Source organism: Amblyraja radiata, chromosome 4, assembly GCF_010909765.2.
Source record: "Amblyraja radiata isolate CabotCenter1 chromosome 4, sAmbRad1.1.pri, whole genome shotgun sequence".
Taxonomy (NCBI): Eukaryota; Metazoa; Chordata; class Chondrichthyes; order Rajiformes; family Rajidae; genus Amblyraja; species Amblyraja radiata.
Window position 1 is genome coordinate 83,892,071 of NC_045959.1, and position 25,950 is coordinate 83,918,020.

Sequence of the window (25,950 nt, forward strand, 5' to 3'; positions counted from 1 at the left end):
ATGTAAAAATAGGAGAAGCATTGAAAGGGAGATAGGCAGTGTCTGGTTCCCATAGCAGAGATGTTTAAAATAAGAGAACACTGGTTGAGGGAGAGACGCAGGAAGTTTATGGGGATTCTGGGACGTAAACTTCTCACATAAATAGTAGTTGGTATCTGGAATTAACTGCCAGAGGAAGTAGTAGAGCAGGAACTGTAGCAATGTTTAAGGGGCATCTGGACAGGTACTTTGAATGTACCTGACTGGCAAACCAGCCTATGCAGCTCCTTGGGTATATACAGTAGGTATTGAATAAGCAAGTAGGGATATGGAATGAATGTAGGCAACTGGAAATGGTATAGATAGACGCAATGGCCATCCTGCATGCGGTGGGCCAAAGGGCCTGTTTCAATGCTGTACATCTCTATTACATCTTCCCACACCCGAGCTGCAATGATAATTAATGGGAAAAACTCTCACCATTATGGAGGAAAGGATATTGATCCCAATGAAGAGAGACAGGACTTGTTCCGTCCCATTTCGATCCTTAATGCATTCACAAATGGATGCAATAATCTCGAAGCTGACTGGTTAGCATGCAACAAAAGCTACAACAAAACCTCGGTACACGTGACAATAAACTAAACTGTCAAAAGCAATCTTCTAGAAGAAAACAAAATGCCGCTCTCCCTTAGACATTTCCATGGCAATACACATAGAACAAGTCCAGAATGGAAAATTACTGGAAAATGGACTCCTGGGCATGAAACACTGATATCTTTCTCCAGCCCTTTTTCCACCTCTACTATCACTGCTTTTAGTGGGCAGAACACATACAAGCATTAATTCCACACATTTATTGAAGAAGTGCCCCCAGCATGAAACTGCAAGATGAAACAGTGTTGCTTATCCAGAGTCAGATAGAGCTTTCGCAGATTTAGCAAAAACATTACTGACCGGTGGAAAATCACGATTGCAAGTAACACATACAAAGCAATCCTTTGACTGTATAGATACCTAATCACTAGTGAAGTAAATGCTTTTGATCTTATTCTGGTCACAAGCTGACAGATCCCAACTCACTTCATCCCACTATATCATCCCACTTCAGAAATAAACCGACGGAGGTTGTCTCAGCAAATAGCTCAGCAATATATCAAGTTCTGAGGGAGAGTGTAAGTGAGATACACACATACCGAGACAGAAATCCAATGGGGGGTACAGTTGTGCAGCACGTAATGCAGATGCCTCATAACTCCAGTGATCTAGCTCCGATCCTGACCTCAGGTGCTGTCTACATGTAGTTCACACAATCTTCCTGAGACTGCATGGGTTTACCCCAGACACTTCAGTTTTCTACTAGATCCCAAAATCATGTTTAGGAAGGAACTGCAGATGCTGGTTTAAACTGAAGATAGATACAAAATGCTGGAGTAATTCAGCGGAACAGGCAGCATCCCTGGAGAGAAGGAATGTGTGATGTTTCAGGTCCCGTCTGAAGAAGGGTCTTGACCCGAAACGTCACCATTCCTTCTCTTCAGAGATGCTGCCTATCCCGCCGAGTTACTACAGCATTTTGTGTCCACCCAAAGTCATGTTGGTAGGTTAGCTAGTTCCCATAATTTGCCTCCAATATAACTGGGTGGCAGGAGGATTAGAGGGGAGTTGGTGGTCGTGTGAGAGAAGAAATAAGTGAGGGGAAGGGACCAAGGTGAATGGTCTTAGAGTCGGCATGGACTCAAACAGCCAACTCTTCCAAGTCATAGGATGAAATGAGTAAACATGGAAATAATGACTTGCCTTTGCACATACATTTGATTATTACCCAACAAGCTCAAATAAAACAGAAATGGTGAGAAGTTAAGAATGGCAAGTTTAGCCTCATCTGCTGTGATATTTCCATCATCTTAAACATTACTCTGCAAATTATTACATTTGGAAAAAATACACAGCCAGAGCAGTCAAAATGCCTCATAAATGTATGCAAATGCTGGGAATTTAAACAGAATCAGAGACATTTGGACAGATATAGGGACAGGAAGGATTTAAAGGGCTATCGGGACCAAATGCAGGCAAATGGGAGTAGCCCAATATGCAAACTTGGTCAGTATGGGCGAGATGGGCAAAAGGGGCTGTAAATCTCTATGACCGTGACAGTGACAGAAATCTTCTCCTGACACATACCCCAACTATGCACTATGATGACACATACTCCAGCTTCCATTTCACCCCCCCCCCCACATACACACACACACACACACACACACACACACACACACACACACACACACACACACACACACACACACACACACACACACACACACACACACACACACACACATACACACAAACACACACACACACAACTTGTAAACAGTCCTTGGTTTAATCCTAACTGCTTGCGATTCTTACAAACATTAATTCAGGAGGGGAGGCTATTTGTTATCACTACAATAGAAGACCTTCAACAGTATAACAGTTCCGCAAGCAGAACAACTACAATCTTAAGATCAGCATACTCAGACTAAACAAGACTAATAGTGATTTATAGTCACTTAAAGTGAAAACAAAAGGTAAAGTTTTCACCACAAGTTCTGCACTGGATGAACTATGGGCTTGCGGGGATAGAAATAGAGCACAGAGATGGAAATTGAAGGAAGTATCAGAAAAACAACGGAAGTCCTATTGAAAAGCGCACTCACAAAGATAATGCAGAACAGAGAGAGAGAGAGAGAGAGAGAGAGAGAGAGAGAGAGAGAGAGAGAGAGAGAGAGAGAGAGAGAGAGAGAGAGAGAGAGAGAGAGATAGATAGAGAGAGAGAAATAAATCAGTTCTACCATGGTACAAGAACCGCTTTAGAATAAATAAAAATAATTGAGAATTGGGAGTGAATACTCTAGATACAATGGAAAAAATGAGTTCCTCAAAGTATGTAATTTTCTCACCAAAGTAAAAAAACTATCAGGCCAGAAATCTATATTTTTCTCTCAAAGAAATGAGAGTCCAAACTGAATGGCTTTAAACAAGATGGTTCACTACACAAGAGAGCATTTAGCTCAGAGCTAGACTCGCAGGATGTTGCACGAGTCATTTAAAAAAGAATCAACAGGAGGTATTGTTAAAATAGAAAAAAAATCTGGTCTGGGGAAATGTGAAACAGACCTACTGGTATGTTGATTATTCATAAGATCACAGTGGCTCAGGAAATGGCCATTTGGCCAGTCAAGCCTATGTTGACTCCCGTAGACCTTTCTATTCAGTCCTGTTCATTCAATTTCCCCGTAGTCCAGTAAATTATTTCCCCCCCCCCCCCCCCCCCCCCCCCCCCTCTCTCGGGTCTATCCAATTTCTTTCAGAAAACTCGAAATGCTTCCATCAACCAAACTGGGAACAAGCTCGAGTTTTTAAACAACTACCGTGGCATTAGATAGGACTGTTCCCACCGCAAAGACCTTCTCAAGAATCCAACTGCAGGTAGACAATAAATCAAATAGTCTCAGCGACAATAACTTCAAAGTCTCATTGCATGTTAGTCACAGTTCAAGAACATTTTATAAAAAGAGAGCTCCTCTCTGCTCAGTCACATCTAACAGTTAATTATTATTTTCTTTCCACAGATAATCTACAGACGGAATGTAAAATGTGCCCTTACCACAGTGAAAAGCTTTTAAACAAAAACATAAGACGCTGAAGATGGGTTGGCAAAAGTTTAAACTTCTTTGTATAAAGAGAATTTTTTTTAAAAGAGACTTACGCAGTCTGGAAGACTTTAACAGCGGACTTAATGCATCTGCTCCACAAAAACCACTAATCCTACACAGTGCGATATCTCAATGGAGTCACAAGGTCTCCCAATAGAACAAGACTGTCTTACTTTGAGACATTTCTCTGAGCTGGCAAAACAGAAAGATATTAAGTTTCCTGTCTTGGGAATCAAGTCATGTACAACACAGAAACTATTTAAAGAACTGATAATCGGAGGACAATTTTTTTAAGATCCCTTTTTTCCAATTACGCATAGCTGTTTATTTTGTTCATTTTTGCAACAAATCAATTCATTGAACTAAGCTGTTCAGTTAAACATACCGCTTCGTTAATCCATCATAGTCATGCCTTGTAACAACTGAGAGATTAAACAGGTAACACTGTTCCTTTTCAAAATGACAAGACATTTTCATGCCGAGCTCCTTTCAATTCTGCTGCAAAATCTTGAGTCCTTCATAGCATCTGAGATCTGTCATTTTCTTAAAACAATGCATGCACCAATGCAATTCAAGTCATTTTATATTAACAAACTCGCAGTGAAGTTGAAATATTATAGATATGAATTGGACAAGAATGTTTTGGAATAATTTCTCTGTTTGAAGGATAGACACAAGGCCACACGTCATTTCTACCAAGGGCATGATGCTGCGCACAAAGTGATTTATATAACTACGCATGCATCTTTCTTTTTTATGAAGGAGAATCAATTTTCTTATTGGAAAGCTCTCTCTCTCTCTCCCGATGCAAAGGGCAGCACTGCGGTGCAGCTGGTAGAGCTGCTGCCTCACAGCACCAAACGCCCGGGTTCCATCCTGACCTCGGGTGTAGTCTGTGTGGAGTTTGCATGTTCTCCCTATGACCGCGTGGGTTTGCTCCAAATGCTCGCGTCCGAGGAAGGGTGTCAATCCGAAATGTCACCTATCCATTTTCTTTCCTGTATCAGTCTTTGAAACACCAATGAGTATGAAGCCAACCCCACTTTTAAAGGAAACCCTTCATCCCAGGAGCCAACCTCAACTCCATTTCAATCATATCCCTCCTTAAATAAGGAAATCAAAACCACAACCAGCGCTTCAGTCACAGCCAGTGGGCGGCATAGTTGTGCAGCTTGAAGAGCCACTGTCTCACTGCCCAGAGACCCAAGTTCTATCCTGGCCTTGGGTGGTGTCCGTGTGGAGTTTGCACGTTTTCTCTGTGACCGTACAGGTTCCCTCCGGGTGATCCAGTATCCTCCCACATCCCAAAGCAGGTTAATTAGCCTCTGTTAATAGACCCTGGTGTGTAGGGAGTGAGAAAGTGGGACAACATGGAATTAGTGAGAGCTGGTGATCGATAGTCGGCGTGGATTAAGTGGGATGAAGGGCTGCTGTCTCAGTCCCAAACTTTTCACCCTGTACACACACGACTGTGTCTCCACCCAGGAAAACACCATCATTATTAAGTATGCGGATGATACCACCATCCTGGGCCTCATCAAGGGGGGGGACGAGTCGGGCTACAGGAGTCTGGTGAACGACATTCTTGCCTATGGTGAGGTGAACGACCTAAGCCTCAACACAGACAAGACAAAAGAAATAATAATGGACTTCAGAAAAAATCCACCCCCCCTGCAGCCCCTCATCATCAAGGGGACTGTGGTGGAGAGGGCTGACAGTTACAGATACCTGGGACTACAAATAACATCAGATCTGAACTGGACTTTGAACACTGCAGCCACAGTGAAAAAAGCCCAGCAGAGACTGTACTTCATCAGGCTGCTCAGAAAAGCTGGTCTGCACTGTCGCCCTCTCACCCAGGTCTACAAAGGACTGGTAGAGAGCATCCTCACCACAGGCATCACGGTGTGGTATGGAAACACCACACAGATAGAGAGGAAGGCTCTACAAAGAGTCATAAAGACTGCTGAGAGGATTATCAGAACTGAACTCCCCTCCATGGACACAATCTACACACAGCGCTGTCAAAAAAGAGCAGGGAGAATCATTAGAGACACACTACATCCAGCTCACTCCCTGCTCAAACACAAAAACTGCACATACAACCTCAGGCACAGACGAGCGGACAGTATCGCCACAAAAAGAACACGCTTTTTTAAGAGCTTCTTCCCTGCAACAGTGAGACTCTTGGCCAAAACACAACAAAATGAACTGATGTCCTGATATAGTGTTTGTGCAAGCTACAATGCTCTATGTGTCTTCTGTGTGTCTTTTTAAATTTTTTTTAAATTTAAAAATTTTTAATTTAAATTTTTTAACGTAACTTGACTCTCTGAATAGCCGCACAAGAGTTCCTATGTGTGTAAGCACAAATGGTAAATAAAGTTTTTGACCTTTGACCTTTTGAACCAGCGATTACCGCGTACACTAGCCTACACACACTAGGGGCAATTTTACTACCTACCAAAGCCAATCAACCTACAAACCTGTACATCTTTGGTGTGTGGGAGGAAACCGGGGCACCCGGAGAAAACCCAAGCCGTCACAGGGTGAACGTACAAACTCCATACAGCCATCACCCGAAGTCAGGATCAAACCAGAATCTCTGGTGCTGTCAGGCAGCAACTCTACCATTGTGCCACTGTGCTGCCCCTTATACTCTGCCGTCCTGTGTGATTATATTCTAAAAATTGCCTTACTACATAGGTTTTGTTCAAGAAAAGAGTGCATTCATTCACAGAATATTGCTGTTCCTGAGAAGCCCATAATTTATTGTCTATCAATGCCACAAGGCTCAGCGCTGGGACCCCAATTATTTACAATACGATTTATATGAAGGAACTAAATGTGACATAGACATAGAAAATATGTGCAGGGGGAGGCCGTTCGGCCCTTCGAGCCAGCACCGCCATTCATTGTGATCATGGCTGATTGTCCCCAATAAATAACCCATGCCTGACTTCTCCCCATATCCCTTGACTCCACTAGCCCCTAGAGCTCTATCTAATTCTCTCTTAAATTCATCTCCAAGTTTGTGGCAGTGAGAGCTGGGTGTCTGTGTGAGCTGCGAGGAGGATGGTACGAGGCTGTAGGGTGGCGTAGATAGGTTGGGTGAGTGGGCAGATGCGTGGCAGATGCAGTATAATGTGGATAAATGTGACATTATCCATTTTGGTGGCAAAAACAGGAAGGCAGATTATTATCTGAATGGTGTCAGATTAGGAAAAGGGGATGTGATGTACATGCAAATGTGCCTGTGCCTCGTGACTGAGGTCAGGTGACCTTCTAGAAGTTTCCGTTGGTTGTTCAGATTAAAATCTTACTTACAAGATGGCGGATGTGTATTCATTGTGCGAGTCACAACAGGGCCTTACAGAGAACATTACATGGTGTCAACGTAAAAACCCCCCAAAAAAAACTAAAGAAAAGAATGGCAGGAGTCAAGCCTCCAGGGCCACTCTCCATGCAAGGAAGCTGGCCAAGAATTATAAGGACTGGATAAGGGCATTCCAGCTGTACAAGACGGCAACAGAACTGACAGGTAAGCCTGAAAAGATTTGGTGTGCAACATTTCTCCACGTGGCTGGACCAGCAGCTCAGGAACTTTATGAGACCTTTCGGTTCACCCCTGAGGAAAGTGACAAAATACAACCGCTGAAGAATAAGTTCCAGACATACTGTGAACCAAAAAATAACTTAACTGTCACAAGATACTTATTTAATACACGTAATCAGCGGCGAGGGGAGACCTTCTCCAGCTACCCGACTGCAGTGAAGTCTTTAGCTAATGATTGTGAGTTTGGCATTATACGTGACTCGTTGCTGCGAGACAGAATTGTCTGCGGCATCACCAGCCAGCTGCTCCGGGAGAAACGTCCACAATGCGATGATTCAACACTGGAAAAATGCAGTGACGTGTATGATCGCAGAAGCATCAGCCGAGCACGTGAAGCAGATTGCCCCAACCGCCATCGACACCGAAGAGACAGTGGATGATGTGAAACGGGACAGCGCCAGTCGGCCATGGGGCCAAGGCAGGGATTCGTGACCCAGACAGCCACAGACAGAAATCCGTGATTTGGGCAAGGATACCGTCTGCCGGTCATGCAACCGCGGCCATAAAGGCAACGACTGCCCCGCTCAGTACATGAGATGTTATACCTGCGGAGAGATTGGACATCTTTCCAGATCCCCCGACTGCCCGGTAAATAGAGCGCCCAACAGCCGCCCACGTCCCCGACAACATGACCGGCGAATCAGACAAAAGGCCGGGGACTGGAGCCGTGACGTCCGCGACATCGATTTCCAGATGAACACTTCACCGCTGCCTGAACCAGTGGACGACGACATTGATGTATTCTACATTGACGCCGTGATTCACGTCGTTATTGAGTCGACACGTGAATGGGGACAGATGTGCGGCATCAACAATGTGAACATTGAGTTCAAACTTGACTCTGGCGCTCAAGTGGACATCCTGCCAGAGCACTTGTTCAGAAAGACTGGTCTTGCCCTACTGAAGACGAACGTGACACTGAGGTCATACTCTGGACATACAATGAAGCCTGTGGGGCAGGCAAAGGGGAACGTCAAAGTAGGTAAGAAAGAATATAGGGCTGTCTTTCAAATAGTGGAGGGGAATGTGAAACCCATATTTGGGAAACTAACGTGTGAAAAGTTAGGGCTTCTTGTGCGAAAGGAGGCGGTTGATGGCATGAGTGCGAGCCCATCGTACACTGCGAGGATCATTGAGGAAAACCGCGATATTTTCTAAGGGCTGGGAAGGCTAAAAAGACATGAGTACACCATAGCGCTGCAAGAGAACATAAACATCCACCACAACGACTACCCCACATTCCTCACTGTGATGGAAGGCAATAAAGTCTTATCTTCTTATTCTTATGAATCTTATAGAAACATATAAGGTTCTTAAGGGATTGGACAGGCTAGACGCAGGATGTTCCCGATGTTGGGGAGTCCAGAACCAGGGGTCACAGTTTAAGAATAAGGGGCAGGCCATTTAAGACTGAGATGAGGAAAAACCTTTTCACCCAGAGAGTTGTGAATCTGTGGAATTCTCTGCCACAGAAGGCAGTGGAGGCCAATTCACTGGATGTCTTCAAGAGAGAGTTAGATTTAACTCTTAGGGCTAAAGGAATCAAGGGATATGGGGAAAAAGCAGGAACGGGGTACTAATTTGGGACGATCAGCCATGATCATATTGAATGGCAGTGCTGGCTCGAAGGGCCGAATGGACTACTCCTGCACCCATTTTCTATGTTTCTATTCCCATTTTTTTCCCCATCTCCAGTTACCTCAAGCTGATTGACCTGCCACCCACTTCAGAGGAGGGGTCTCTGGGTAGTGGGGAGAGCTGATAAAAAGTATATAAAATGATCAGAGGCACAAATAGGGTAAACACTCAGAAACCTTTTCCCCAGGGTGAAAAAAAAGAGCAAATTCTAGTGGGCATAGCTTAGTAAGAGATGTAAAATTTAAATTTAAAGCAGGTATGCTAAAACAGGGGACTGTTTTTTTTTTAACAGAGAATGGTGAAAGCCTAGAACATGCTGCTGGGAGTGGTGGTTGAGGCGGATACAATAGTGGCATTTAAGAAGACTTTTAGATAGGTGTATGGATAAGCAGGGAATGGAGAGGTATGTGTTCAAGAAGGAACTGTAGATGCTGGAAAATCGAAGGTAGACAAAAATGCTGGACAAACTCAGCGGGTGCAGCAGCATCTATGGAGCGAAGAAAATAGAAGTCTGAAGAAGGGTTTCGGCCCGAAACGTTGCCTTTTTCCTTCGCTCCATAGATGCTGCCGCACCCGCTGAGTTTCTCCAGCATTTTTGTCTACAAAGGAGGTATATGTACTATGGCAATAATCTCACTGATCTATGTGCAAAATAATGTACTTTAATGTACCATGGTACACGTGACAATAAAAGAACCATTGAACCATGTGCAGGCAGATAAGAGTCGGTTTCGGCACACACATTATGGGCCGAAGGGCCTGTTTTTGTGCTGTAATGTTCTATGTTCAGTATTACAATACTTTGCTGAACAGGTGGAGTCACATATAGGACAGATCAGATGAGGATTTGCTTCCTCTTCTTTCAAGTGACCCAGACTGCATTTTTCAACAATCTATTGAACCTATTTTAGCTTCTTAACTCTGGGTGTATTTAATTAGCTACATATAAATTAATTGCGATCATCAACCAAAGCTTCTGAATAGCTAGCCCAGTGCTAGAACCATGATACTAACAAACTATATCACTGCCCACTGCAACTGGCCTCTTGTTAAAACTTGTCCATAGGCATGTTTTATTTTAAACATGCCTCGAGTGGCTGAAAACAAGGCTTAAAATGGTATGTTTTAAGAGCCAAAGGCTTACATGGGTCATAGGTGCTTCAGTAACGTATCCACGGAGCTGGGAAGATCAAATCGCACATACGCTATATCCCTAACTAAAGTTATCAAATTTCATCAGACCAGTTAAAGATATGTCGCGTTAATGGAGAGCTTTTCCAAATGGAATCCATCTCCAGTTTCCAAGTAATGTTGATTCTAAAACTATTTACGCAAATTAAATTTAAACCCATGGCTGGAGGTCTGCCGTCTGTAAAGAACAGCTGAAGTCTGTCCCGGCAGAGATATCCTTGAGGATCAAGTCTCCGCTGGAAGGAACTGTTTGGATCACTTTCAGCTTCCATTATAAATACAGCCATTGCCAAAATATACAATCATTTTACAACACAGACAATGGACATTAAATCCATCATATCTATCACCACTCCCTAGAATTGTTATCTTCTTAGCTCTGCTCCACTTATCCATGGCATTAACACATTTTCAGGGCTGCCAACATTGGGTGAGAGCTGGGAGTGAGAAACTACGAGAAACCAAGCCCGAGGAAGCATAGCCACCGGGGGGGGGGGGGGGGGGGGGGGGGGGGGGGGTGGGAGGTGGGTAAAAACAGAATATGTCAGACATCCTCAGCAGGCAGCATCTGTGGAAAGAGAAACCAAGCTAATGTTTCAGGTTTAAGGCTTTCCATCAGAACTACTGCATCAGCGGTAGAGCTGCTGCCTTACAGTACCAGAGACCCGGGTTCGATCCTGACTATGGGTGCTATCAGTGTGGAGTTTATATATTCTCCCTGTGACAGCTTGGGCTTTCTCTGGATGCTTCAGTTTCCTGGCACATTCCAAAGATGTGCAGGTTTGTAGTTTAATTGGCTTCTGTAAATTGCCCCTAGTGTATAAGATGCGAACATGGGATAACATCGACCTATTGTGAATGGGTGATTGCTGGTCGGCATGTACTTGGTGGGCCGAAGGGCCTGTTTCCACACTGTATTTCTAAACTAAACAAAAAATTGAACAGGGACATCGAGTTGCAGAGAAGGTGGGATAGGTATGGCCAGGGGAGCATCCCCAAGAAGAAGCCCAGAGTTGTTGTGGAAATTAACTGGAGATGGAGTTATCCAGTTGGTCGAATAATGTAGAGAGAAAAACCATGAATTCACTGCGGTGGGATTCAACTCTGGATTATTACAAACTTAATGCCAGTGATTACATGATCCACATACACTGCGATCAAAATTTGTAACAAGGAACATTTGAAAATATTTGGACAAATACACTGATAGGACAGGTTTAAAGGGATATGGGCCAAAACACAGCCAGGTGGGACTAGTGTAGATGGGGCATGTTGGTCAGTGTGGGCATGTTGAGCCAAAGGGCCTGTTCCCATGCAGTATGACTAACTCCAAGGTACTTGAGGACTAATATCAAATTATGCAGGAGGAATGAAATAAAAAGTGTTAAACACTGAAGAAAGTTGTACAGAGAATGTAATATGTTAACATAATTTTTGTACCAATGCATTGCACTCACTTCTAATAAATAAAATAATTTTTTTTTTTAAAACACTGAAGAAGGAAGCAGAAGATAGAAGCTAACCTAACTATCTTAAGTTAACTTTTATCTTCTAGTATTATATGGAGCCCATGCAGGCAAAGGTGATTAGTTTAACTGAGCAACATGTTCGGTACGGACATTGTGAACCAAAGTGCTTGACCCTGTGCTGTACTGTTCTTTACTCTCTGTCACAGAATAAGATTCATACAGCATGGAAACAGGCCCTTCGGCCAAACTTGCCCATACCAACAAAGATACCCCATCAATACCAGTCCCACCTGGTCATTTTTGGCCCATCTCCCACTAAACCTTTCCTATCCATGTACCCGTCCAAATGTCTTTCAAATGTTGTATACAGCGCCAGAGACCTGGGTGAAATCCTGACTACGGGTGCTGTCTGTACGGAGTTTCGTTCTACCCGTGACAGCGTACGCTTTCTCTGGGTGGCCGGTTTCCTCCCACACTCCAAAGACATGCAGGTGTGTAAGTTAATTGGCCTCTGTAAATGGCAAAATGTCCCCAGTGTGCAGGATAGTGCTAATGTACAGGGACTGCTGGTCGACGCAGACTCAGTGGCCCAAAGGGCCTGTTTCCATGCAATATCTCTGAATTAAACTTGAGGATGGGACCATTACACGAAATCCCAGGCAGAGTCTGAACCTTTACAATTAAAATTTAAGCAATGACTCAAAGGCCACATGGACATTAAATACAACAAATAAAGAATCAGGCAACTCACATGGTTTCTGCTCTTTAGGTCACTTGTATCACCTTCCTTGCTTTCTCTCTTTTAAAGAATTAACCACCAAGTGTGAAGCTTTGTTCCAGAAAGTTGCAAGCCCTCCAATCACTGGTATCGAGAAAAGATACGAGATGTTGGCATGCGTAATTTTGCAAATAATCAGGAAGTTTTTTTTTTGTACAGAAAAAAGTCCCCATCCTTCCAATTAATAATAATATTGGGGATATACCAGCGGATATGGAAAGGGAACCAAGGTCTAGTTCCTTCACATGCAAATATTTAACTCAATCTGAAGCAGTATTTTCCAAACTGTCCAAGACTTCACGAGACACAATAGCAATCAGAATCTATATTGCTGTCAGTACTCTATTGTGCCCCGGTTTCAATCTGATGCTTTGTTTTGTTAATGGTGTCTGTCACAACACAGCATGTGTAGGAAGGAACTGCACATGATGGTTTATACCAAAGATAGACTCAAAGTGCTGGAGTTGACTCAGCAAGTCAGGCAGCATCTCTGAAAAAAAGGAATAGGTGACGAGAAGGCCGAGACACTTCTTCAGACTTCAGGCTTCGACTGTTTCCACAAAGCATAGTGCATTGGCTATTTTTAAAGCAGAGATTGATAGATTCATGATTAGTAAGGGTGTCAAGGGTTAGGAGAATGGGGTTGAGAGGGGAAAAACAGATCAGCCTTGATTGAATGGCAGAGTAGACTCCATGGGCTAATTCTGCACCTCGGTCTAATGGTCTTATGAACTCCAGTCTCCTCAGCATGGCCAGTTAGCATTTTTTTGCTGAACCCCAGTTCAATGTGTGGCAGGGCAGCGGTTTTACAAAGGATTTGTAGCCGATTTGCCCATCGTCTCTCCTGCACCAGATGCTGCTTGTCACAGATCAGAGTTACATTTTAATTATTCCTTTACACGTGGGTATGATCAAAAGAAATAAAAGTATTGCCCCACCACAAAGAAGAATTTGTCAGTGCGAACTGAGGAAACATGGTTTGCAGGTTTTGCCTACAGCGATCAGATTGGTGCTTACTCCCAACCTTACATTCTAACCTTTGGCCTCTCCTGCAGGGCTGGAGCAAGACATTCACTGTCCCTCCCTTGACCTTCGACCCCTCAACACCGGGTCATCATCACAGCCCTCGCCCCCTCCCCCAACTTGAAACTCCCCACCCCAGCCCGAGCAAGGACATCGTTGTTTTGCAGCCTCATTCCTTCAAGGTGGGATGAGTGATATACATGTCCCAATACATCCTCCAGTCCCTCACCTGCACAGTGGCGCAGCGGCAGAGTTGCTGCCTTACAGCGGCAGAGACCCAGATTCAATCCTGACTACAGGTGCTGCATGTATGGAGATTGTATGATCTCCCTGTGACCATGCGGGTTTTCTCCGGGTGCTCCAGTATCCTCCAACACTCCAAAGATGTGCAGGTTTGTAGGTTAATTGGCTTCTGTAAATATCCCTAACCGGTAGGATAGAATTAGTGTATGAGGATCACTGATCAGCACAGACTGGATGGGTCAAAGGGCCTGTTTCCACAATGTTTCTCTAAAACTAAAACCTCAGACCAAAACACCCCATATGAATGAGGTGGATTGGAGGGTAGCTAATGTTTTCCCACATTTCGAGAAAGGAGGGAGAGAGAAAGCAGGAAATTATAGGCCAGTTAGCCTGACATCGGTGGTGTGGAAGGTTGCTGGAGTCGATTATCAAGGATGTAATAGCGGCACATTTGGATAGCAGTAACAGGATCGGTCCAAGTCAGCATGGATTTACGAAGGGGAAATCATGCTTGACAAATCTTCTGGAATTTTTTGATGATGTAACAAATAAAATGGACAAGGGAGAGCCAGTGGATGTAGTGTACCTGGACTTTCAGATAGCCTTTGATAAGGTCCCACACAGGAGATTGGTGGGCAAAATTAGAGCACATGGCATTGGGGGTAGGGTATTGCCATGGATAGAAAATTGGTTGGCAGACAGGAAACAAAGAGTAGGGATCAACGGTACACAAAATTGCTGGGGAAACTCAGCGGGTGCAGCAGCATCTATGGAGTGAAGGAAATAGGCGACGTTTCGGGCCGAAACCCTTCTTCAGACTTCAGTAGGGATCAACGGGTCCTTTTAAGAATGGCAGGCAGTGACTAGTGGGATACCGCAAGGCTCGGTGCTGGGACCGCAGCTATTTACAATATGCATTAATGATTTAGATGAAGGAATTAAAAGTAACATTAGCAAATTTGCAGATGGCACAAAACTGGGTGGCAGTGTGAACTGTGAAGAGGATGCTGTAAGGATGCAGGATGACTTGGACAGGTTGGGTAAGTGGGTAGAAGCATGGCAGATGCAGTATAATGTGGATAAATGTGAGGTTATCCACTTTGCTGGCAAGAACGGGAAGCCAGATTATTATCTGAATGGTGTCAGGTTAGGAAAACGGAATGTACAACGAGATCTGGGTGTCCTTGTATATCAGTCACTAAAAGTAAGCATGCAAGTACAACAGGCAGTGAAGAAAGCTCATGGCATGTTGGCTTTCATAATGAGGAGTATAGGTGCAAATAGGTCCTTCTGCAGTTGTACACGGCCCTGATGAGACCACGCCTGGAGTATTGAGTGCAATTTTGGTCCCCTCATTTGAGGAAGGACATTCTTGCTATTGAGGGAGTGCAGCATAAGTTCACGAGGTTAATTCCCGGGCTGGCGGGACTGTCATATGATGAAAGAATGGAGCGACTGGGCTTGTGTTCACTGGAATTTAGAAGGATGAAAGGGAATCTTATAGAAATGTATAAAATTATTAAGGGATTGGACACACCAGATGCAGGAAACATGTTCCCGATGTTGGGGGATTACAAAACCAGGGGCCACAGTTTATGATAGCCATATAGAACTGAGATGAGGAAAACCTTTTCACACAGAGAGTTGTGAACTTGTGGAATTCTCTGCCTCAGAAGACAGTGGAGTCTGATTCACTGGTTGCATTCAAGAGAGTTGGATAGGGGTATGGGGAGAAGGCAGGAATAGGGTACTGAATGTGGATGATCAGCCATGATCACATTGAATGGCAGTGCTGGCTCAAAGGGCCTACTCCTGCACCTATTATCTATGTATCTATGAATGAAAGCCTCACACATTCAAATCCCTTTATTTAGGGTCTCTCCTCCATCCGAAATCCCAATTAAACAAAGATACCTTCACCAGCCCCATTACCAACAAAACCTAGCCATTCATGCCATTAGCTTTAAAGTGCCTATAAATCTGAAGCATTTGATTCCAAGATGTAGATGCTTATTAAAATCAATGCCAATTGTAAAATGGTAGTGAGATTATTGTTGCCATTTTGATGCCATCGCTACACCAATAACATTTTTTTTTAAACGTTCTATTGGCTTTAGGAGATCCTTTGATTGGTTTCCAATGTAATCACTAAAGGGATGACAGTCAAGAAACACCACACTGTTTTGCCAGCATTACATGATTGACGACTGACTTTCCCCAGAGTGAAACTAGATAATGGCCATTTCTTCATTACTTTGGAAATTTGAATGGGCATTACCCCACTTGAAGGACCTTTGCATAATGTCCACATCTGTCACATGCAGATGATGTCATTCACAGTCCAATGTTCTTCTGGGAAATTACATAGACCTCCTAGTCCAAGGAATGATTGGGAATGTCAGTGGGAACTCCCAGGATAACTATTCTTTTCCAATGCAGCTCTGAATTGGCAGTCTGATAAGGTTGGCCCTCTTTATTTTGATAACTTTTCTATAGATGCTTCGTGGAAGTATCCTATCAAGATACATCACAATTTGGTTTGACAATAGACTGCATGAAATTGCAGAAAGTTATGGATGTAGCCTGTCCAATGACTCCATCTACACTTCACACTGCCTTGAGAAAGCACCCAACATAATCAAGGACTATTTTTGCCGAGTCATTTCCTCTTCTCCCCTTTCCAATTGTCAGAAGATAAAAAGCTTAAAAGCACATACCACCAGATTCAGGAACAGCTTCTTCCTTGTTGTGATCAGACGACTGAATGGTCCTCACATAAGCTAGGGTATAAAACCAATCGGCCAACCTATCTCATTGAAAATCCTGCACTTACTTTGTATCTGTACTGACTCTGCTACTGTCATGCTGTGATGTTGTAGCACTATATCCTGTGCCCTGGTATTTTTCTCTTTCGCTTTGCACAACCTGTTATACTTGCATATAGCTTGAATGTACTCATTTGACTGGATAGTACGCAAACAAAATATTTCACTATATCTAGCCCAGTACTTGCGACAACAGTAAACCGATACCAATCCAAATACCAAAACTAATTCTGTTTCTCTTTCTATTAATGCTGCCTGACTTGTTGGGTATTTCCAACATTTTCTGCTTTTTGATTCATGTTACCCGAATCTGCAGAGTTATTTGTTATTATTCATTAAATGAATTGATAGTCTGACATGTAGGCATAATTGATGTGTCAAAAGCACACCAACATAGACAAAATGAAAACAAATAAATATGTGAATCTATCAACAAGTCACGATTCCGGGTGTAAGAAAGCGTATCCACATTTCCGAAAGGAACATCAGAAAGCTTATGATTCGCAGTTCTTCCAAAACCTGCTTTAAAGGAGCACAAACACATTAAGAACATTTCCGCTTTTACTCGTCAGAGTGTTTCAAAGAAACCTTTTTTCTCCCTCACAAATTTCACATGATAAACTGAACATGAATCATTACACAGGGTAAATTCCTGAAATATGACAGACAGGGATTATCTTTGGAAGCAAGCCAAATCAATTCATTGAGAAATTAGTCAGGCTACAATGCCCTTTATTATACAATAAATCGAATTGTACATTGTCTCGTTCCACACAGATGTTTAAGACGAATGCCACGAAAAGTCATAGTCGTCCAGATGCCCTTCAGCCCACTTTGTCTCTAGACTTTACAGATACAATGCGGAAAAGCGCCCTTTGGCCCACCGAGTCCGCGCTGACCAGTGTTAATCCCGTACACTAGCACTATCCAACACACAAGGGACAATTTACAATTTTTACCACAGCCCATTAACCTACAAAACTGTACGTCTTTGGAGTGTGGGAGGAAACCGGAGCATCTGGAGAAAACCCACAAGGTCACAGGGAGAACATATAAACTCCGTACAGACAGCACCCGTAGTCAGGATCAAACCCTGGTCTCTGGCGCTGTAAGGCAGCAGTTCCACCAGAGCTTTGATCAGAAAATGAATAAATATTTGATTCGGAGAACGTAGTGCAGTGGGATCTTCAACCACAACACCCACAGTATCAACCAGATGTAGGCATCACTAGCAATATAGCGCTCCTTCAGTACCACACCAATGTACCAACCTAGATTAGTCATATAACACAGAAACAAGCCCTTCAGCCCAACCCATCTATGCCAACCAGGATGCCCCATCTAAGCTAGTCCCATTTGCCTGCACTTGGCCCATAACCCTCTAAACCTATCCAATCCATGCACCCGTCCAAGCGTCTTTTAAATGTGGTTATAGTACCTGCCTCAACTACCTCCTCTGGTAGCTCACTACATTTACCCACCACCCTCCGAGTGAAAAAAAGTTGCCTCTCCGTTCCCTTTGAAATCTTTCCCCTCTCACCTTAAACCTATGTCCTCTGATTCTTGATTCCCCCACCCTGGGCAAAAGACTCTGTGCATTCACCCTATCAATTCCCCTTATGATACTATACATCTCTATAGGATCATCCCTTAGCCTCCTGCGCTCAAGATGTAATGTCTTAGCTTGCCCGGTCTCTCCCTATAGCTTCGGGCCTTGAGTCCTGGCAACATCTTCATTAATCTTCTATGCGCTCTTTCCAGCTTAACGTCATCGTTCCTATAGCAGGGTGACCAAAACTGAACATAGTATTCCAAATGCAGCCTCAACAGTTGTCAATCTTTGCTGCACTCTTTGTCTCTGACCTTGGCACAAAAAATAGATCCTTCCACTTTAACATCCAACGTGACCTAATAACCTAGATATCATCTCCTAATCTGATCTGCTATTTCAATTCCAAACCATTATTAACCCAGAGAAGGTTCAAGTTCAAGTGAGTTTATTGTCATGTGTCCCTGTATAGGACAATGAAATTCTTGCTTTGCTTAAGCACACAAGGTCGAGTCGCAAGTAGATGAAGGTGGAGTCGCAGGTAGATAAGGTGGTCAAAAAAGGCTTTTGGCACTTTGACCTTCATCAGTCAGAGTATTGAGTATAGAAGTTGGGAGGTCATGTTGCAGTTGTGCAAGACGTTAGTGAGACCGCATTTAGAATATTGTGTTCAGTTCTGAGCACCATGTTAGTGGAAAGATATTGTCAAGCTTGAAAGGGTTCAGAAAAGATTTACGAGGATGTTACCAGGACTAGAGGGTGTGAGCTGTAGGGAGAGGTTGCATAGGCTGGGCCTCTATTCCATGGAGTGCAGGAGGATAAGGGGAGATCTTATAGAGGTATACAAAATTATGAGAGGAATAGATTGGGTAGATGCACAGAGTCGCCCAGCGCAGGGGAATTGAGGACCAAAGGACATAGGTTCAAGGTGAAGGGGAAAAGATTTAATAGGAATCCGAGGCATAACATTTTCCACACAAAGAGTGGTGGGTGAATGGAACAAGCTGCCAGAGGGAGTAGTTGAGGCTGGGACTATCCCATCAATTAAGAAACAATTAGACAGTTAGACAGTTGGATAGGACAGGTTTGGAGGGATATGGACCAAGCGCAGGCAAGAGGGACTAGTGTAGCTGGGACATTGTTGGCCGGTGTGGGCGAGCTGGGCCAAAGTGCCTGTTTCCACACTGTATCATTCTTAACTCTACGACTCTATGGTGGTGGAGGGTGAGGCCTCACAATATTTAATAAGTATTTAGATGAACACTTGGAATGCCACGGCATCAAAGACAACTGAACAAGTCTAAATAAGTATTTGCTGTCCCCCCCCCCCCCCTTGCTATGATGGGCTAGCGGGTCTATTTCCGTGCAGTTTAATGTTGCACATCATAAAGTCAATGTCATCCCAATGTATGTTCAATCCTATCAATGCCAAGCTGCTCCCCGCATAAATTCTAACTCATCCAAATCCATTCCACCCTTTTCCTAACCCATGCGAGATCCCAGACCTAGTAATCTGCTGTGGTTCCCCGTTAAAATGCAGAGATCCCGATCAGAATCCCAATCCTGCTCCACTAAGTGATCCCAATATTTGAAACTCAACTCTGTCCCCCTCCCCCAGCCTCGTGTACTTGCTCTGACATTATTGAAATTCAAGTCCACTGAATAATTCCTTCTCCTTCTGCTCTGTCATGGTTGTCATTACACAAACTCTCATGCAGCTTGTCAAGAGGCTTTGAAATTCCCTTGCTCTACTTCCAACATCAGAACCCTTTCTCTTCAATCAGATTTTGGGCATCACGCTTGACCTGTTAAGGCACCATATCGTCTGCTCCGTTCATGCAGGAGAATGTTAAAGTTTCCAACGTGCTGTCTGAGAAAAAGCTAAATTTCTTCCAGTTTCCTTGCCTCTTGTCCAAGAGTGCAAGCAATAACAGCAAGAAGATGAATTGATCATGTCCATTATAAGTTCCCCTGGGAACATTACTTAAAGGAGACTAGCGACAAAAAAGAGGTGGGAGTGGAAGGCACCATTTCCTGAGAGGCTTTGTGAACTTCTGAGTTGTTACAACAAAACATTTACTTTCCGTCTGCTCTTTCAGTCTAGATGAAGGGTCACAACCCAAAACGCCAACTGTCCATTTCCCTCCACAGATACTGCCTGATACTTGCCGAGTTCTTCCAACTGCTCTCCATTTTTAATATAACAAAGGAGTTCTCAATAGTTCTTCTGATGTTGTAAATATCATAACTTGTCACGGTGGGGATGAATCCATAACCTGAGTTTGAGTTTAGCTTTGTTTAGTTTATAGACCATAGACAATAGGTGCAGGAGTAGGCCATTCGGCCTTTCAAGCCGGCACCGCCATTCACTGTTCACATTCACTCATCCTCAATCAGTACCCTGTTCCTGCCTTCTCCCCATATCCCTTGACTCCTTTAAGAGGAGTCAAGCTATGTTTAAGAGCTCTATCTACCTCTCTCTTGAAAGCATCCAGAGAATTGGCCTCCACTGCCTTCTGAGGCAGAAAATTCACCCTCTGTGTGAAAAAGTTTATCCTCATCTCCGTTCTAAATGGCTGACCGCTTATTCTTAAACTGTGGCCCCTGGTTCTGGATTCCCCCAACATCGGGAACACGTTTCCTGCCTCTAGCGTGGCCAAACCCTTAATAATCTTATATGTTTCAATAAGTTCCCCTCTCATGCTTCTAAATTCCAAAGTATACAAGCCCAGCCGCTCCATTCTATCAACATATGACAGAGCCGCCATCCCGGGAATTAACCTCGTAAACCTACGCTGCACTCCCTCAATAGCAAGAATGTTTTTCCTCAAATTAGACCAAAACTGCACACAATACTCCAGGTGTGGTCTCACTAGGGCCCTGTACAACTGCAGAAGGACCTCTTTGCTCCAATACTCAACTCCTCTTGTTACAAAGGCCAACATGCCATTCGCTTTCTTCAATGCCTGCTGTACCTGCATGCTTACTTTCATTGACTGGTGAACAAGGAATCCCAGATCTCGTTGTACTTCCCTTTTCCCAACTTGACTGGTTGCTGGTCCAAACACCACAAGTCAACTGTTCCCTCTACTGTTTGCAAATGAATTGGCTGCTATATAACTGCACCCTTACTTTTATCTCCAGCACAAATATATTAAAACATCCTAAGCCAAACTAAATTATGTAGTGTAGCACAAACAACAATAATAAGGTAAGCTTTAAGAAGGACTTAAAAGGAGATGCATCGTTGAGGGCTAGAGGGAATTAGGAAAATAATTCCAGAGAGTGGCAGCTGGTTATCGAAGTCACAAGCACTAAATGTTCAAAAAATACAGAAGAGGGCAGTTAGAGGAATAGCGATTCTCTGCAGGAATGAAAGTTAGAGAGGATGGAACAACACTAATGAACATATGGATAAGAATATTAAGAACAAGAGATACTGGCTGACTAATCGAGTATATCTAGTGTATCAGTATGAGTATAGGTATTGGTTTATTATTGTCACATGTACCAAGATACTATCCAGTCAAATCATGTTGTACATGAGTAAATTCAAGTTGTACACAGGTACAACAGGTAGTGCATAGAGAAAATTACCAGAGTGCAGTATATAATGTTACAGCGTTATAGTATTACAGCCACAAAGAAAGTGCAGAGGTCTCAATGACAAAAGCTGGGAGATCAGAACTCCACCCTTAGTTATAAGAGGACCATTCAGTAATTTGCTAACAGCGGTGTATCTGCAGAAGTTGGTAAAAGTTATTACATCAGGAGTAATGGAGTAAGGGTGACTCTAGAATAGCACAGCTTTGGATGAATTTATTTTCCAGGAGCGGAAAAAGCGAACGAGCAAGGTAACTAGTGAGATATTTGTGGCTTTCATAAGGAATTCATTTTTAGAGTGTTACTAGACATTTTAGTATTACAAACTACAAGATAAAATTTCAATCATGCCACAATGTTGTTAATACATTTTCAAGCCTACCCAGAGAACATCAACATTAATTCACTTTGTCTCCTTCAGTTCAGTTGGAGATAGTCAAAAATCCTTCACCTACATTTTCTTCACACGAGAGACACAGGTTCAAACAAATACTTGAGCCCCAGATGATAGCTCAGGTCTCAGTCAATTAAGATCTCTGAAAGGGAACACCACTGCCATCGTTCAGAAAGAGGATAATGTTAACAAATCTGTTAAATTCCAATATGGGAGAAGTTAGGGAAAGTACTGGTAAAATTACACAAAAATATCAAGTGTAACCCACTTAGCCCAATGAATCTATGTTGGTGCTTACTGTTAATGCGATTCCAATACCAATCTCTCTTTCGTTAACTAAAATATCAGAGTTCAGATTTGGGGGAGGGAGTGAATTTGCCAGGGAAGGAAAGGTATATGGAACAGCTAATCCACTGCTGAAATACTTATGCATGGACCGAGAAATAAATGGACTTGAAATCTTATCATCTCAAAATCACTTCCCTTTTTACTAAGGTTGATCAAGCAGATATAAAGGGCACTATGCAATGATTTTTGCACTTGGATCATCAGAAATTGGGATGTTACTACCAGGGTAGACACAAGTGGGAGTAACTCAGCGGGACAGGCAGCATCTTTGGAGAGAAGGAAATGGATGACATTTTGGGTCGAGACCCTTCTTGAGACTGAACCCTGTTACTATCAGGGCCCTGATCTCCACATGGCAGGAATTCAATTTCAATAATTGCATGGATATCTATACGTATCCATCTTCTCCAGAGATGCTACCTGACCAACTGAGTTAATTCAGCAATTTGTATTTTTTTGTCACCCAGCACCTACAGTTCCTTGTGTGTGTATCTCTCACTCCCAGTTTAGTTTTAGTTTTTAGAGATTCAGTGTGGAAACAGGCACTTTGACCCACCGAGTCCACGCCGACCAGCAATCCCCATACACTAGGTCTATCCTATAGAGTGGGGACAATTTACAGAAGCCAATTAACCTCCATGTCTTTGGAATGCAGGAGGAAACCTGAGCACCTGGAGAAAACCCATGCGGATACAATGAGAATGTACAAACACCGTCCAGACAGTACCCGTAGTTAGCATCAAATCCGGTTCTCTGGTTCTGTAAGGCAGCAGCTCTACCGCTGCGCCACTCTACTGAGACGTGTCCATATCTTCACTGGCATGGATATATATCTAAATTACCCATTATATATCATGGTGACATTGACAGTGTAACTTCTTTTTACAGTATGCCCTTAAGATTCACTGTGAACATTTCAATTAGATCATTGGAACAAAAATGTAGCCACATGGGCAAGGACATTACTAATGTAATAGTCTAAAAGTGTCTGTCATCAAACCAGAACCATCTGCAGTGTGTTTGTTTAGTAATAATGAATTGGATTTACAATCAATTCAGGGAGATTTAAGAGATGTTTTAAGGGCCTGTCCCACTGTACGAGGTAATTCAAGTTCCCCCGAGTTTTCCCCTGATTCGAACTCGGAGAATGTCCGTAGCGGGTCCGTAGGAGTTCGTGGATGTCTCGTAGTGGCTCATACGCGTAAAAAGTAACCATTTTTTTACTCGTGGACATTTTTCACAATGTTGAAAAAAACGTCACAAGCTTACCGGATTTCACGAGTACCTACCGTTACTCGTACGAGCCGCTACGGGACATTCACGAACTCCTACGGACCCACTACGGACATTCTCCGAGTTCGAATCAGGGGAAAACTCGGGAGATCTCTTGATTTACCTCGTACAGTGGGACAGGCCCTTTAGTATCCATTGTGTCATGATAGTTGTTGCTCAACTGATCCATTACATTACTTGCATTGGTTATGCTGATTTGACTGTACTATTAATATGTGCACACATAACAGAATATAATGGATTATGTTACATTCAATTCAACCAACATGGTTTTGCACAAAATTAATAAATAAACAAAATTTATACAAAGTACGAATTTTAACTATGGATTTCAAGGGACTGCAACTTGAGACCCCAAGGATAACCTTTTAACTCACGCTTCTTCGGGAAAGCTTCCTTCCATTCAAGATAAACACATTCCACAATCCTGATACCGGCACTAAATTCCACAGCACTAAATACTTCCTTTTATTCCATTGTCCTGGCGTTCCCACCACCACAGGAGTTTTAATTACCTTGGGTTTTTTTTAAATGCAATACATAACTGAGTGCCACCATTCTACTGCCAAACTTTGGTTAGGGACAGATTATTCCAATCGCTTTGCTGTCGTGTTTGTTATTGGTTTTAATTACAGATGCTGAATGGCTGATTGAGTGACCTGGTATGTAGTCTTTTGAAACCCTAACCCAAAGTAAAAAATTTCAGGGAGATTAGCTTTGTGTTTATTGAGATTCAACTCTACAATTATCTGTATCTCTGATAACTTAGAGTTATTTATTTAAACCCAAAAATTCAATGATTAAAATAGGCAGCTTTAAATCCTTAAGAAATGGCATAAAAATCAATACCTTTAAATACTCCCAAAGATATCACTTATTGCAAAATCAATGTCACTAAAACAAATTATCTGGGTCATAAGTAAAATGTTATTTGTGGAATTCTGTAGTGCAAACATTGCGGTGAAAAGTACACTCACTAGTTGCAAAACAATTTCGGAAGTTTTGAAAGGCATTATGTAAGTACAAGTCTTTTCACATGTCCTGCACAAACATTACTGGTAATCAAATTTCCTATAGCTTTTTGGAAATTCACATTTTTAAATTATAAATTTATCATGAGCCTTTAACCTTCAGTTTTCTCCATGAACTTCCTGAGATGCTGACACCTCCAGGGTACACATCCATAGCTGGTGATCACTCTTCAGTACTTCACCCGAGCACGGGGGTCAAGGAAAAAGCATTAACAATGCGACCCTGTTTTCACCAATCTTTCCACCACCATGCACAAGAAGCACAAGAAGCGCAAGACAGACACCATTGTATGCAGATGCCGAGAAGTGCATTCAGCTCTGGCTGAACAACTTCTAATCTTGTGCGTGGACTTGAAGAAGAGGAAGAAGAAGAAGAAGAAGAAGAAGAAGACCCTAGCACGGTTACCAACCAAGTTTAGTTTAGTTTATTATTGTCACGTGTACCGAGGTTTAATTGGTGTGCTATCCAGTCAGAGAAAAGACTATACATGAATACAATCAAACCATCCATGGTGTACAGATAGAAGATAAAGGATGCACCCATTCAGTGCAAGATATAGAAACATAGACATAGAAACATAGAAAATAGGTGCAGGAGTAGGCCATTCGGCCCTTCGAGCCTGCACCGCCATTCAATAAGATCTTGGCTGATCATCCAACTCAGTATCCTGTACCTGCCTTCTCTCCATATCCCCGGGTCCCTTTAGCCACAAGGGCCACATCTAACTCCCTCTTAAATATAGCCAATGAACTGGCCACAACTACCTTCTGTGGCAGAGAATATATAACACTGAAGACCGATAAAGTCCGATTAAAGATAGATCAAAGGTTTCCAATGAGGTTGATGGGAGGTCAGGACCATATTCTAGCTGATGAGAGAACCGTTTGGTTGCCTAATAAAATCTGGGAAGAAACTGTTCCTGAATCTAGAGGTGTGCGTTTTCAAACTTCTACACCTCTTGCCCCGCGGGCGGCGCTGACCAACATCGCGGAGTCCTGCGACTCCGCCCGGCTCGGCCTGTGGACTTCGGGAGCCGCGGACTCCGGTGGGAGGCGGCTGATTTGGAAGTCCGGGCTGCTGAGGATGTTCTCCGTCGGGGTTCGGCGTCGGGGTTCCAACGTTCCCGGCGAGAGGGCCTGAGCATGGCGGCGACTGCGGGTGCTCGGTAGGCCCCGACCACGGGTGAACATCTGGGAAGATTGGTGGGGAGGCTGGCTGGACTATGGTACCTTCCTTAATTTTTGGTGCCGCTGTGGGGTTATGTT

General features: G+C 43.3%; 1 protein-coding gene across 4 annotated transcripts in view; it reads right to left on the reverse strand.

The window, feature by feature from the left end:
• The window catches only part of arhgap28 (Rho GTPase activating protein 28), a 189,788-nt gene that overhangs the window by 136,077 nt on the left and 27,761 nt on the right, over positions 1 to 25,950 (reverse strand). For 2 of the 4 annotated variants that reach the window (XM_033019873.1, XM_033019872.1), the window contains exon 2: positions 12,349 to 12,459. The exons of the other annotated variants lie outside the window; for them this stretch is intronic. In XM_033019873.1, the coding sequence (XP_032875764.1) occupies positions 12,349 to 12,350 (2 nt within the window). In that variant the 5' untranslated portion in view covers positions 12,351 to 12,459. The remainder of the gene's footprint in view (positions 1 to 12,348; positions 12,460 to 25,950) is intronic. 4 annotated transcript variants of the gene reach the window in all.